At 44.5% G+C, this 16,348-nt stretch overlaps 1 protein-coding gene across 2 annotated transcripts in view; it reads left to right on the forward strand.

The window, feature by feature from the left end:
* LOC126531298 (uncharacterized) overlaps positions 1 to 16,348 on the forward strand; it is a 44,689-nt gene that overhangs the window by 20,522 nt on the left and 7,819 nt on the right. For both annotated transcript variants that reach the window (XM_050178785.3, XM_055071091.2), the window contains one exon: positions 15,237 to 15,372. In XM_050178785.3, the coding sequence (XP_050034742.1) occupies positions 15,237 to 15,372 (136 nt within the window). The remainder of the gene's footprint in view (positions 1 to 15,236; positions 15,373 to 16,348) is intronic.

A 16,348-nucleotide genomic window follows, 5' to 3' on the forward strand; every position in this document is an offset into this window, starting at 1 on the left:
TCTTTTAATGTGCTTTACCGCTTCTTCTTCTAATTGTTCTTTTTTGTTTTTGCTTGTTGTTATTTTTGTTCTTGTACAATAAAACTCACTTCACAAATAGTTCTGCATGAGCTGCACTATGTAAAAATAATAAATGGACAAATAAATAAAGTAAAATTTGTTTCTATTTATGGGTGTTCGCTATGACCCGTCGCTTTTATTGCCTCGATACAATAGAAATCTTATGCGCAGCTGGAAGCCAGGTGAGAAAAGCTTCCCGTATTTAGCGGTGGCGCAGAAATTCTCTTTTGATTGCTCGTCATACTATTTTTTCTTCAAACTGGCTTTAAACAACGTATACTTGTCATATACATGTTTAGTGCACCCTTCTACGTCATTACAGCATACTAGCATCGTTTACAAGAAGGGCGCATACGTTCGCTTCAACCAGAATTGCGTTAGAGTTTTGTTACCTTGGAGTTTGATTATATAAAGGCGTTCGATTGAGTCTATATTTCAGATATTAGTTATAATAGTAGTCAAGGAGCATACAAAAAATTCCTGAGTACTTTAGAAAATATCTACATAGGTTTTACAGTTGCCATAGTTCACAAAACAAGATGATGAAATACTGATTAAGAAGGCTGTCAGTTATGCCCTACATGCTTTCAACAATCGGACGACTTCATTTGAAAGGATTAAATGTGAAGACCAATTGGGGGATATCTCAACAACCCGTCGTTTCCAGGCGACATTAACGCGTTCAGCATATGTGGAAATTACAACAGATGGTCTGGGACATGAACGGGTGAAGTATTAGCAAGTGCAGGTTTGAAGTTTATTATGCAGAAGAAGGAGGCAATGCTAAATATCTTGCCTGGCAAGAAAATAAAGCTTCGTGTGAAGTTGTGCATGATTACATTTATTTTGGTCCCTAGATTCTACGCGGATCATGAGTAGAAGCTGCAGGATATGTGAAGTTGGGAACGGAATCTTGCCGCTAAAATCAGAAACAAGAACCTTACAAAAAGAGAGCAGAGAGAGATAGAAAGAGGCGCGTTTATTTATGAAACGACAGTGAAGCTGACCTGAGGATTACTCCTATCTTTTGATACTCTACGCCGGGACAAAAGAAAGGGAAACGAAAATGGGTTACGAAGAGAGACAACGTAAACGAAGGGCCTTAATGTTAATAGTCTCTCAGATAGACCTTTCAAAGCCCCGGTGGAATAAAAGAGCGTCAAGAAGGTTACCTGATCTCTTTTTAATTGTTTTGCGCGAAATACTTAATCAGGCAGTTCTCGTAGGCGTTTGTTTGTAGACAATCAGCGCATCGTACCAGTTCTGACCTATGCGGTTGAAACGATGGATATAGCAAGAAACGTAAAACGAAGCTGAGAAGAGCGCCCGAGCGACGGATAATGCTTTGAGACAGGGCAAATCGCTTCTGTACGTGCTAGTGCAATGAGGACTCTGCATTCTCATTTCATGGATTGCAGCAAGGCCAGCCACAGCCGTGACTAGACCCGCAGTTCTCATCGAGCCAGGAGGGCCCTTCTCGCCTCATAAGTTTTTGTCCTTGAGGCAGCTGCACACAGAAATCTAGATAGTGCGAAGGAAAGTAGGACAACGGAAAGGAACAGTAACCTCTGAAGCTTTCCTCACCCTTGCACAAGGAATTCGTATACTTCTGGCCCAGAGCCAAGATCAGACCCGCTGATGCGTTGTTTTGCGGAAGTCGAGGCCGACCCATGGAGCGGCGTCTCCATGTACAGCGTGTCTATTGTGCCACTGTCACTGTGGCACTCCTCTATTGATGCCCCGTGGTGTGTTTAAGAGTTTGAGGTGCGCCAGATACTCTTTGCTATTTACGGCTCTGTTTGCTGAAACGTGCACTAGAAAAATACGGCTAGATAAAAGTAGCAGTCAGAGACGTTACCAAGCGGCGCTACAGCGTGAAATTGTCAAAATTGTTAACAAATGTGAGCACATAGTAAAAGATTGTTTCAGCGCAACAATGTATTCATTACTTTATTCCCCTATCAAGAGGCGGCATTTACGCGTACCATATTGGCGCTCTTGCGCTCGTTCCAAATGATATTCTTTCAACCTTTCTATGACAAATGGGAGGTATACGGCTGCATCAGATGAGCGCTAATTGTGCCGTTAGAGCGCGCTGTCTGACTACTATTCGTGCCCCTCCCCGTCCCTCTCTCTATCTTATCTTTCTATTCCCTCTTTCCCGTCCGCCAGAGTAGGGTAGCCTACCAAACGCGTTTCTGGTTAACATCCCTGCCTTCTCTCTTTGTTTCCTCCACCTGCTCCTCCTCCTTGCCATATCGAGGGGCATAACCTACCTGCGTGGGGCTCCTATAGCCGAACCTCAACTATCGCGTCTTAAAATGCCTACATCTGCTTTCGTTCAGACAAGCGTTAGCGTGCACACGCACCAAGAGGGACGCGCCGTGCGCGTAATGCTGCCTGTAGTGCATCTTTCTTCACGTCAACAGTGAGCGACGTTGTCGCGACGGAATGATCGGGCCTTATGGAGATTGCCTATCTTTATGCAATTTGGTGCTTAGGCAGTCTTGTTAGGCAGAATTGTGCTCCTTTTTCTCAAATTCATAAGCCGTAAAACTGTCTTGCAGCATTCAAAATCAGTTTACCGTTCTCACTGATGCTTATGAGCTGCTTATATTTTTCTATGTGTAACCTAGCGCTATAACCAGAGCGCGTGCAATTGGCAGCTACTTATTATTTTAATAAACAAGAGAGTTCTCAAAACATAAAATGGTCAGAAATATAAGGAATCTGGAAGTTGAAAGAGTGGACAGGGTAAGCGCTGGATTGAGATTTGATAATCGTTCAAAAACGTTTTTTTTTTTCTTCAAGGAAAAAAATGAACTTCGATGATACCCAATGAAAATGTTTACATTCCTAATCGAGGTGTCGCACGCTGCGTAGCTTTATTGTTCAGACAAGCTAAAGTCCCCGCTTCATAAGTCGTTGTTTATTTCTCTACATACCTTCTCATCACGAATTGTGTCTAACAAATCCAATTGGTGATAAGAATCATATGGTATGACTTGCACTTTCCATGTATTATCGCTGTATCAAAGCTGTAGTAGAACAATGGACGAGCCATTTATACGGTTCTAAATTTGATACAACGATGGCGTACAAAATTTTTACCATTATTATGAGACACCGCAGCGCAACCCGATAGAATCTGTCATGGAGCGTGTCATGTGCAGATCGCTTTAAAAAGCTCCCTGTCTTGGTCTTCGTGATACGTAAAATGGGGAAAAAAAACAGAGGTCACGTGTGGAACGAAGACCATCGTACTGAATCATTGCGGCGGCACAACAACTGTGAATAGCTCCAAGAGATATCGAAGTCGTTTCCGTATGGGAGTGGTAGACCAGAGAGAGGGGCTCTGTTATAATTAATCGATTAAGGCACACATGTATCCAGTTTAGGAAGTTTTGCCAATCGAAATGACCAAAGTATGGGGTTTGTTTAACAAGAAACACCATCAAAAATTTTTGCATGCGTTTCCTTGATAAAGACTCGAGGTTGGCAGGAACCACAAATGAGAAACGTGTATAGTTACATACGTCGTTCGTTTACAAACGTCGATCGGCTCTACTTGATAAACGGAAACTGATAAAACTCAAGCATAATAACGAACAGAAAGCAGAGAAAGCACCAAGAGCCGCAACAACTTTCATTTTAGGCAGCGCTTGCAACATTTGATCTTTCAAACGTTTGTAGCACCCTCCTCTAGTGCTGGTTCAGCATCAGCGTTCCATACTTTCAATAAAAACCTGCGATGAGTGTATTTGCTTAGTACACCTTTGCAATTCGCCGTTTCTTCCAATTCGCGTTTCAAGCCTGAACAACTCGTATATCATGCGAGAAGTTTCAATAATTACTCAGGTTCACGGGCATAATAAACTTTACCAAAAGTTTGTAATTCACCGTTCCTTCCACTTCGCTCTTCAAGCCTGAAAACTGGTACATTATGAGAAAAGTTTCAGTAATAACTGAGGTCTACGTTCATTAAACTTTACCAAAATTTATTTGTGTTGACAAAAACAAATAATATCGACACAAACTGCCGACACAAGTCTGAAAGATGAGAGTTTGTGTAGCTTTGTCTTCGCGACATCTCGCTTGCATTGCATACATGGGGCTAATAAGGGCATAGTGTAGTCGGTTCTTCGTTCTTTAGCAGTTTTTTAGGTAGTCGATGTTTTTATTACCAAACTGACTCGCCACTGACTTCGACAGTGGTAACAATGTTCTTGTTATTCACGCAACAGTTCTTTATACTGTATGCCCAGAAGCAGCTGACTGAGAGAAGAGAATGGTTATGCTAATAAATTCAGAAGGCCTTTAATTCTCTGAGGTGCATTCAGTGCAGTGACCATATTATAAAAGGCGGGGAGGGGGGGGGGGTCGTGTGATGAGAGCACGGTATAGCCAGTCACTGTATTGACAGCCAGTGTAATCACAAAGCCTATTGCGTGACACGAAGCTCGTAAATAAAGTATATTTTCGTCTCGTGGTCTATAACAAGGTACCTTATCCGAACGCTTGTCGAATGCAAAATATTTCGATATAATGAAACAGGCAATGGCTAAAGCGCTTTTTACAGCGAAGCTGTATATGGCTAGCCGATTCGTCCGTCCGTCCGACCGTCTGTCGCCTGTACGCCGGAAACTCCTGCGGTGCAACCCCATGCGCACGCGCGAAGAAAAGAGAAAGAGAGGCATGCGAGTGGCTGCCCCAGTAGTGATGTCGTTGCTCTCCGTCGCAGTCGAGCGCGCGCGCAGCAGTTTCTCTCGGGCTCCGAAACGGGTAGGCTACGCGTCATACGTACTCCCGAGGAGTAGGCAGCTTTCGATCAGCAACACCGCGAGCAGAACCGGGAATGAGCTCGTCTACGCCGTGTCGATGCTGCAGCCCGGGCACAAGAACAGCCGAGCGCAAGCAGCAACTGCGTACCGAGGATCCGGCAGCCTACCAAGCCGTAGTTTAATGAGCCGTCGGGATTAACCAAGTGATAAACACCAGGGCCGCACGTTGAAGGTTCGCTTGTTAACCACCTGTACAGATTGATTGGGCGGTGATTTTTTTCAATTTTAATTGCATTTCGTGTTGAGCCCTAAGTGCTAGGCGACTACACAGACTAGTGTAAGGCCGATGGAATGTCAGACGTTACGGAACGGTGTGGTACCTCGTGTAAATTAAACTAGTTTTCTCAAGTGTTTTCTCCGCCATTTCCCGCCAGCTACAGATTGCGAATGCATCTGCGCATGCCGCTACGTCGAAATGCATTTTCTAATCCGTACTGCATAAACTATAATGGAGCCGAAGATACTGAAAAAAAATGTTTTTCGAACGACGCTGTGTTCTGTACTGTTGAAATATTTGTAATTTATCAATAAATCAACCAATCACGCAATCAATCAATCGCTGTTGGGCTTTAAGATGGTAAAATTCATTACTCAAATATAGATACGAAGGCCTCATAGTTAACGCTATTGCCTGGACCCTTGATGTAACTAACACAAAACAAAATAATACGAAAAGCAGTACAGCATAAAATGAAGCAACATAGAAGACATCCTAGAAATTGAACAAGCCATGAACACAGATAATCAGTGAGTTCATGGCTCAGCATTGTGAAAACGCTAATGCTACTGCTTTCTTTTTTGTGTTTGCTTCGCCGTAAGCTTTGTTTTATGATGGCGAAGACACCTTCTAAGGCAATAGAGCAGCGCGTTAGCAGGCTCCGGCGATAGTGTTTACGAGACTCCTTAACGTAGAAGAGCGCCGAGCGTGGACCCTTTTGGCCCTCATAGGAGCGGCCCAACCTTAACCACAAAAGTTGTCAGGTAAGCGCAGGATGCAGCGCCCTAAAGCTAAAAAAGCTGGCTGTTTAACAAGGCTATGCGGCCCAAATGTGGTGAATATCATCGTCAATAAATGGAATGTTGCGACTAAAACATATTTTTTCTTATTATTCAACTACGCAGGAGCCTCTTGGTACGAAGCAACACTCAATGCGTGGTCGCACACTGGAGCGTCACAAGCAATGCACAAGCTCACTTAAGCGTATCAGTAATTAGCTAGAATATCACCAACACCCGTACGTTCGTAAAATCCAAGCTACTCTTTTTCTTCCCGTCGCATCTAGTTTTTCCTTGCGTCACCAACTGCGCTAATCTTAATTTTGTATCCAGCCTTCTCTTCGACCTCCAAGGCTGAATAAAGGAAATGCTGGCAGAATTATTTGGCCCTATATTTTTATTTCAGATAAGGATATCCACGCGTTGCTGCTAGAAAGCTTCAAGATTAATTTGAGAATCATCCCAAATATGTTGTAGGTTGGCTGGTGTGGAACCCGTCCTCTCTTTTATTTTATTCCTATAGATTCTTTTTATTTAAGGGCAACGCTTGTACTGTTAATTATGAGGTAGTTGTTCAATCACCATGTGCCACATCGCGCGCACATGCTCATTTATATCGATCCAGCACCCCTGGGGCAGCAGTACAAGATAACTAGAGACACTGTTCGTCAGTGGCCGTGTTCTCAACATACACGCATCTCTCTTTTCATGTCGCCTGCCTAGGTCTTCCGCTTCTTATCTGCCGTCCTCCGCCTTGGACATCACTGCTTCCGTTCGGCCTCGCATCGTCACGTACTACGATGGCTCATCGAGCCATTTCTCTCTTTTTGCAGCGTGCCACCTCATACGACGCCCTGAATTGTGAGAGCTGAAAAAAAAAGAAACATTGCGGGGATAAAAATGAAGTGCCGCGTTGCACTTTTCGGCGCAACTTCCGTCCCAGCCCAGCCGCTCTTCCATTGCCTTGGTGCTGTCCTCGCTTTCTGTCGTCTCCTCTCACGTTTAGAGCTTCGTTTAGTTTTGATCTTCTTTCGCCGGTAAAGTTGTGTTCGAAGCACGGTTCTTGAAGACGTGACAGAAGAGAATAGGAAGTAATTTCGTTTTCACAGCGTCCGTGCTGTCAAAAAGGAAAAAGCCCCGTGACGGCCCAAATTTTCACAGCAGAATGGCCCGTGGGAAAAAAATATAATAACTCGAGAAACCCGAGGAGCCCAGCAAAAAGCAGATGTCGTCCTGGTTCAGGGGACGCGAAGATTAGACTGGGCCGTCAGCCTGACTAAAATGCAGCGGGGAAGTACGGTAGCTCTGGAAATGCGAGGAAGATGGTACCACGTGGGCGCATTTGTGTTTGCGCTTACACAAGGTATGTATAGAGAACATACCATAGATACAAATTCATAAATTATCCTGGGGCATTGTTTATCTACTTATGTTCCTTCCACAGGTTCGACCACAAAAAGTGAAGTAGGAAGAGAAGCAAAACGAGGAAGGAAACGATGCGAAGGCAATTCCTGACGTAGCAGTGTGTGGGGATGCGAGAAATCCTTAATAGTCAAATTGACGTGTACTTGTGTAAAGAGGGCGGAAGCATTGTCGCCTCTTATCCCGGCCACTTTGTAGACCATGCCTTAGAAAATAAAATAAAAGGAAAAAAGTAATGGATATATGCACATCAGAAGTGGCACACTACTGCTTCTTATCGACGTCCATTGGTGTATTCATACGGTATACTCGCATGAAGTTTCAGCACATCGCGTCCTGTATTTTACAGTCGTTCCAATAAATGCACGAGTGTAAAGCATGTGCTTTTTTTTTTTTTTGCTCTGAGAAGTGTAAAAGTGTCCGGATTTCTGGCAGATAGACTTAATTGAGGTTTACAGCGCTAGCATCTTTCTACGCACACGTTTAGTATGATTGCATAGCTCCAGCTGCCACTTCTAGCTGAAGTGCCAGCAAAGTGAGCGACCCACAAACTCCCTCTAACAATATGCCACATTATACACGCTGTGGTTGAGTTGTGGTGTCATTCAAGAATTTATCTGACGCCATGAGCGAGCACGTTATTAAGTGCACGTGCACCTGTGCCCACGTCCACTGAAGTCCAATAGGTGGTAATGTGCAGTGGCGAGCCGACGGACAGATCAATTATTTCCAAAAGACAGCATCGTTATGAGGCCGGAATTGAGAACAAATGCTGGAAGAGTTTGGGGCATCGCGATAACGACTGTTGCAAGAAATTTCAAATGCCCAAGATTGCGGTTTACTATTTTTTTTTCACTGTACACTGAGATTGTAAGTTGACTTGAGGAACTGAAGAGGCTAGAACAGCTGAAAAAGATGGAGGGAGAAAAATGTGCCAGAACTTTCTCAAGGTAACTAGCCCTTGCCTTGATCAAATTTTCTGAAATTTTCCGAGGTGCCGTTGATTACATTAACAACCAACCCGCTAATCGGTGGGCAATATTCTGCGATTCGAAGGCGGCCTTACAATGTCTTCTGTCATCTCTTCGTCGCGGGTCGTGTGAACAACTAGTGTCGGAGATACGAGAAATGCACCATCGTATGATAGCGAAAGGACACGACGTCGTGTTTCAGTGGCTGCCTGGCCATTGCGGTATCTCCGGTAACGACCTCGCTGACGAAGCTGCTAGGAAAGCACACGAAGCAGCAACCCTTGTTTCTGTACCTTTATCGCGGACCGACGCAGCCCAACACCTAAGCAAGGTAGCACACCGTATGACATTAGATAAGTGGCACACACCTGAATTCACCCAAGAACGATTGCATCCCCTCGATCCCTCTATGCAACTGCGGCTGTTACCAGGGCTTCTGCGAAATGAAGAAACAATGCTGTGCCGCTTACGCTTGGGCGTCGCATTCACCAATGCATATACGTTTTTGATTGGAATGACTGATAGCGCCGACTGTAATGCCTGCGGTGCCGAGGAAACTGTAGAACATCTACTGTGCTACTGCCCATCTTTTCAAAACGAAACACATGACCTCTGCACAGCTCTCAATCAGCTAGATAGAACAGCGTTCACCTTGAAGAAGATCTTGGGACCATGGCCTCGCATATCGCAGCTACAAAAGGCCACAAAAGCTCTGCTGCGATATTTGAAGGCTACTGGATTGAGTCAGCGTCTGTGATCCGGACTGAGTGACCGAACGATATACCCAGTAGACTTTCTCTTCTTCTTTTAATCTTTCCGTCCCCTTTTCCCTTTCCCCAGTGCAGGGTAGCCAACCGGGCTCAGTCCTGGTTAACCTCCCTACCTTTCCTTTATCATTTGCTCTCTCTCTCTCTGAAATTAACGTAAACGGATAAAGAGAAGACTGCCAAAATAGGGTCCAAGGTAGTGAGAACTACTAAAACAGAAATGTTTCGTGGTAGTTATATTCTAAAGTAAATCGTGCTTCATTCTGGATACGTCGTACTTCGACGAAACGGGACGTTTCCGTAGCCGTTTACCACTACCTTACTGCAGTTTTTGTCCGATGTTATTCTTTCAGGCGAACTCAGGGGCCAGTCGTCGAACAAGCATCGAAGATAAACAAGACACTGATGAGAGCCCCGTGCTACTGTGAGCGAACAGTGCGATATCCCGGATTTCTCTTATTATTCTTTTCCGCCACAAGTTCAGAGGTTCTCTTACTGCTTGTTTTGTTGCTTTAATATTTGCGACCCTGAACGCAAGTCCTTTTTTCCCAATCCGGAACACCATTGAGGCATCGTGTTTCAATTGTGGCTCCGAGGCGATGACTGACTCTCTCCAGGACTGAAAATACCCCTTCTCAGTTCTCGACAAAAGGATTCCTCTGCTATTTTCTTTCTTTCGTAAGACTATTATTTCCGTTCATTGCGACTAAAAAGGCCAGATTCTATATTTAGAACACAAGGTTACAAGGTTTTATTTTCATATGTTACAAATTTGCCAGTCTGTGCGCATTTATCACCAGATTTCAGGCTATTCTTTCTTCTGACTGCTACCAGACACGGCGTGAATTTATCTAGTACGTCATACTATATTTCAAGTCACTTCGGGCAACAGGCGTTCGCGGTGTGGCATTTCTTGTCTCTGTACATGCTACAGTTGTAAAGAGTGTGTTGTTTCTATATTTCTAGAATGCAGCTGCGCAGCGGTCTTCGTCTGCTTTGACAGAGCCATATCTGTGTATGCTTGTAGGTGATTCGGGTAAGTCGTGTTCAAATGTTCCAGGACTAGTGATTTGGCTTCTGCAGATGGAATGCAGCTCTTTGACTGCAATCGTGCCTCCCTAAGATATACGTGGTCTGGCCGTATGGACTGTATAGCCTCGTCGACAGTTGCAGAAGGCGTAGCAATAGCTTCTGCTCTGCGCAAACTAAAGACTGCATCCGCAGAAATTGGTTGTCCTTGTGGACTCAGAGGCCGCGTTACAACAACCATACCGTGGTCTGCCATCCCTCAAGTTCCCACGCAAATCGCTAGCCATCGTGAAAGGACTCAACAACAAAGGCTTTACAGTAAAGTTTCAATGGATTCCCTCCCACATTGGTATTCTTGGCAACGAAAAAGCTGATGCGCTTGCATATGCAGCGCTCTATCATCCTCTCAAAGTCAAGGCTCCAAAGGGTAATCAGGTAAAAAAGTCTGACATTCTAAATAACTTTGGGTCGCTTTGGGTTCCACAGTATATGCCCTGCGCAACCAAGAGATTTCACCGAGAGGAAGCCTCACTTCTACATCGAATAAGAACAGAATCTGCTAGTACACCTACCTGATTATTTAAGACGGGGCGAATCATTTCGCCGAACTGTACGGCATGCAAAGAGACAGGAGACATTGAGCACTTTTCGTGGTCCTGCCAGAAATTCCAAGATGACAGGCGCGGTCTCCTGAAGAATCTGCAAAAAGAAGGACCTTCCGCATGCGCGCCTGCATCACCTTATATTTCTCGGGGGATCAGTTATAGCCCGCAAAGAAACTTCAAGTCACCTTATCGAATTCTTAAGAGATACTGGTTTGATGGACTATGGTGAAACCATTCAACGGTATTGTAAGGGACGCTCGTGCGGAGCAATTGCCAACCTTGATCGCCAGGCTAAACCCGCCTGTTGCTACAATTCACCACCACCACCATCACCACCATCTATATTTGTATTCGTATTTAATCAGCAAGGCCTACAACTCCGGCATATTAACAAAGATTTCATCTCTCTCTACAATATTCACATGCCTAGACCTTATTTTCATAATCTTCTAATATTTAGATAGTGTCATGCCATGTGTGATCTGTTGTGTCGGCTACTGTACAAGTGACAGGTTCTCGTAACCCTAGGACAATGTAAAATGTCGCGTTATATATCTTATCTTGTTCAGCGCAATTTTCTTTACAATGTTTTGTAACTGCATTGCTCCGGACTGTGTATAGGGTCAGAGGCCTCGTCAGGCACCAACTGCCTCTAGCTTCTTTCCCTGCATCAGGCTTTATATTCTGTCTGTTGTGAAAAATGAAATAAATAAATAAATAAATAAATAAATAAATAAATAAATAAATAAATAAATAAATAAATAAAAGACAATTACCGTTATATCTGAAGCAGTTGTCAAAATGTGCTCATTGCATTTTTTTTTTTTCATATGTTCCTGGCCAACGCTGAAGTTAGCACTGGAGTGTAGAAACCTTCGGCTGAATGGCAAATATCGACAACAGCGGTAGAGAAGTAGTGGTAAATGCAGAAGCAATAACACCTTGGCATAACTTACGTATACTTCGTTTGGAAAATATGCGGTTGACGCTTCGACTGCGTGCGCTGCCCCAATAGCACTGGTGGACGCCTGCAGTTGTAAGATATTGAATACTACATAACGGGCACAGGGGCCAAATGCCACATCCATTTAAAACTGCGGCGATAGGAAAACCACGCCATAGAAAAGTTTTTAAAAAGTGCTACATCCAACTTCGCATGGCTGCCTTCGTGCCAAGAGGAAAAAGGTTTCGAACCATTTTCGCATTTCCTTCAATTCAACAACCAACTCACTGCACTCTTCTATTGCGGGCTGTACCAAGCCGAGCCGTGTCAGTGCGAGAAGCCTCGGCACGTTATAAACGTCTCCGTTCCTTGCTTTACCTTCACTGCCCGCGACGACTGGCGAGGGCCAGCAACGCAGCATGTCGCTCCGCGCTCCCTAGCAGATGGTCCGTGGGGATCCGCATCCCAGAGCCGCGTGCTTTGCGTTCCCGGCGCTCAGATCCGTTCGCGTTTCCTCCCTTTGTTCCCCGTGGCAGCGGCACTCCGAGTCGGAGCTCGCGCATTTGGGCGAGCTTCTTCCTGTGCGGGACGATCAAAGGAAGCGAATGGGCCGGACTCGTTCGCATTGTTCGCCGCGCAGGAAGCGAAGAAGCGTAAATCTCGAGCACGCTCATTGCCGATCTCCTTTGTTGTACACACGGATGTGGTCGTATAACTGTATGGCGGCGTGAAAGTGCCCGAGTGAGGCACCTTTATTATCACTGTTATGTAGCTGGCTCCGGAATGCACGTGTGTAGAAATACATGTTAATAGTTCATCGTTTCTTTTTAGAAGCCCGTAGTGTTCGTTTATACTCTCAACGTTCAAATCATGGACGCTCCTCTTTTGTAGCGTTTGCTCTTGAATGCGTTAGGCTGAGTGCATGTTTTTTTATTTCTGTATTAGTTTCCAAGTGCCCCAGCTCTACGGCGTTGCTTTGTGTTAACTCTCTTAGGCAGAACAAAATCACAGCAGCCTGTCGAAGAAACGTCTAAAGTGCGCCCGCGACGTCTCTAGGTGTACCGTCGTACTTTCTTTTCAGGGGTCCTTCGTATTCTTTCGTAAATGTTGGTGATAGAACAAGACTCGGGGCCGACACATTTAAAAGTAGTTCCATCTTTCTTTCTTTCTTTCTTTCTTTCTTTCTTTTTTCTTTCTTTCTTTCTTTCTTTCTTTCTCTCTTTCTTTCTTCGCCCCTGTTTGTTTGCGCGCAAAAAGTTTCCTTCTTTCTTTCTTTTTATTATTTATTGTTTCTTTACTTTTTTCTCTTTCTCTTTTTTCTTTGGAAGTACGTTGTCTAAAGGAAAATACAAGCTCAGGAAAGGAAACCATTTTGTTGACGACGATTCTGGAATACGAAAAATATGAAGCAGTGGCAATGACTGCGCATACAACACCGCTGCGCATACAAAACTAGGCTGAGTGAAAAATACCACGTGAAAAAAAGCGAAGGTAGCATTTCAGGACCTGCAAATATGCACAGCAGAAGCAGAGATCTGCATTCGCATAGTCTGATGGGCGAAAGCTGCACATGACATGCGGGGTACAAATACAAAGAAGAAAAATCAGGAATTCCAGCTCTTGGATCTTAGTCTAGAAGGATGCAAACTCGATACCTCAGTCACGTTCGCGGCTGCACAAGGTACTCAGCCAGCTTTCATAGATCATGGAACGCTTTCGTTGAGTGCAAGTATTTCAGCATGCGCTTGAAAGTAATGTTACCTACCGACGTAACACGTGATGCGTTTATTAGCCGCTGAGTAAAGGGCGAAGCAGGATGCGGTTAATGAAACGTACGAGACGTTGAAGTGGGGGAAAAGCGGTACGGCCGAGTTGTTTTCTAGCTCAGCCTTTCCACGGCAGCCCTCTTATAAAATAATGGAGGACAAGTGCGGTAGTGTCTGAAGTGCTCCGTTCCTGGATCTGCGGCGGATTCCCCCCGCCATGAACAGTACTTTGGACGTGGACTGGTAGAAAGACAGTCGCCGAAAGAGCGCTTAGGGGTGTGAGGTCGAGAAGCAACCAAGCTGAAAACTATTAGCGATGGCTCTTGAAGATAGACTTCATTAGTCGATCTTGCAGTATCTGCATCGAGCAGGCCTCCATGCTTAAATGTAATTTGATTCCGACGTTAAGACCCCGTGGCAACCCAGGCGATTAAAACAACAGACGATATTGGGAAGCTCTGCTCTAGAACTAAACGCCCTATGCTCCCATTGTAATAACAAGACGACTGGCAGATAATTTTGCCCCTTATTCGCCCAAATTTGTTAAGAGAAAGCTTTAGCCCAAACCCAACTTGAATTTACGTGTTCATATATTCATATATATATGGTACAGAAAAAAATGTTCATTAGGCAAGTGCTTAGGCAATTTAGTCACATTTGCAATGTTTGAAACAAACCTAAACTATAGCAACAACTGGTCACTGGAAGAGTGTAAAAAAAAAAAAAACACAATTCTTCAATTATGCCGCAGACGCGCAAACCATTGCCGGCCACTAGCTCATCGTGTTTTTTTTTTTTTTTTCTCCTCGTTTCCTACATGTGAAGCTCCTCGTTCAAATCGTCAGCGCTGTCAGCGCTCTTTCCTTTGACAAAAATAGGAGGGGTGTGCGAATATTCGAAACTTTCGTATAACGAATGTAATAGTGTGCTATTCGATTCGGTCTTCGAATCGAATAATCACTATTCGAAAAAGCAAGGACTTTTCGAATACTCTTCGAATATTTCGAAATGTCCACTGCGCCCAAATAAACATACAGCACGAGCAAAGATACGGAACGTTTTCAGCTGCTCGGGCACAGCATAGACATGAAACATGAGTACTTGCGTGGTGGAACAGGTTACAGGTAGCCTTACTTTACAGGCTGTACAGAGATTATTTGTTCTCTCTGAAAAGTCCTGTGCACGCGAAAAGACTACTTGTTTGCTCCTAATGATTCACTTGTGCTTTTAATAAGCAACGCATCATATTGTACTACGTAATGAAGGAAAATCGCTAATTTGAAGAATAGTGGGATGTGAACATCGTTTTATAATAATTATATTAACGACTATTCATTATACGAAAAATATTCGAAGAGTATGCAATGTTCGATTTGATTTGATTCGCTTCTGCCACTATTCGATCCGTATTCGACTCGGTCTCAAAAATCACTAATCGCGCACCCCTAAAATGTAGTATTTATTTCTGTATTCTTTTGAATGCAGATAAGCTTTTCTGCACTTCGTCGAAGGGGCAGCGCTTGCGAACTATGTTTGTTTTTCATAATGACATAGTCGAATTTATTTATTTATTTATTTATTTATTTATTTATTTATTTATTTATTTATTTATTTATTTATTTATTTATTTATTTGCCACATTGTGCACTATCTAACTAGTTTCCTGCGTTCTAGCCTATCATCTCTCTCCTTCCCCCTCAATCCCACACCGATTGCTGACTGCAGTTCTGGTATCAGCGGACGCAGCTAGACAGTTGCAGTGCATGCAGCAAGCAGTAACTTTCTAAGGTTTTTTTTCATTTTTATTTATTCCTTACTGCCTCTACCATCGGACAGGTCAGCCGGAGCTCGGTGGGCAGCCTCTACATGACGGAGACGGACCTGAAGACCGAGGGCCACTATGCGTGCGAGGTGTCGGCCGACGCGCCCTCCTTTCAGACCGTCCGGTCGGAGAAGGAGCTCAAGGTCTACGGTGAGCGTCCAGCGACGCGGTATTGCAAGATCACACTGCACAGGGAGTGAAACCTTGTGAAACTCGTATATAGTAGCTTCAGGGATAGAGAGCGGAAAAACGCGCACAAACAAGCAAGCAGGCAAACTGCAATATTCACGACCAGCGTCGGTGTTTCGTGGATAGTTTGGATGGGTGGATTTTATAAGCGTCCTCTTTAAAACGGTGGTAGATGGTGTCGCCAAGCTGATTATTTCTACCTTTCTGCTACGTTTGTTCTCAGTTAGGTTAGAGCTTATCAAGCAGCTCGAGTTAAGAAAATATCGTTTCCTAAAGTATTGCCCAAAGTTTGCAAAGTCGCAAGAGCTTATTGCCGCCCAAAAAGATGCCGTTTTGTTCTAAGGCTTCCTTACCTTCACGCCAGCAATCCTCCACTGGTCTTTCAATTTTGTTAGCGTCAGACCAGTTCACTTTTCTCCCGCGATATCTTTGCATTCTAAGGCTTCTCGCAGGATAACTACGTCCTCATTTGCTTCTGGACGGATACTGTGGCAGGTTAACAAAAAATGCTCAGTAGTGTTGGCGCTATTTGCATGGTTCAACGCGTCAATGGTCGTCATCGTCAAATTTTCTATACCACAACTCCCCGTCGTATGGCACCTTAATCGTGCTTCAAATAGTAAAGTGAAGTAGCCTTTGAATTGCCATATACGACTTATTTTTTTATGCGAAAGCATCAAATGACCCATTGAGCGAAAAAGCTGGCGTCTGTAAACAGCGAAACGCATTTAAATTCCCACTGGCTGCGACGCTGCGTCACCACCGCACCTTGACGGAACAGAGCAAGCGAAATGGTTTTGCGTGAGGGGAGAGTGCATCGCCGCGACGCCACGTCACCACCGCTACCTCGACCGAGCGGATAGCGAGGCGGCTAGTCGTCGGCGAGGCAGTCGCGTGACGCACATGCGCGGTGTCTTGGTCTCGCTCTCGGAAGCCG

Source organism: Dermacentor andersoni, chromosome 5 (assembly GCF_023375885.2).
Source record: "Dermacentor andersoni chromosome 5, qqDerAnde1_hic_scaffold, whole genome shotgun sequence".
Classification (NCBI taxonomy): domain Eukaryota; kingdom Metazoa; phylum Arthropoda; class Arachnida; order Ixodida; family Ixodidae; genus Dermacentor; species Dermacentor andersoni.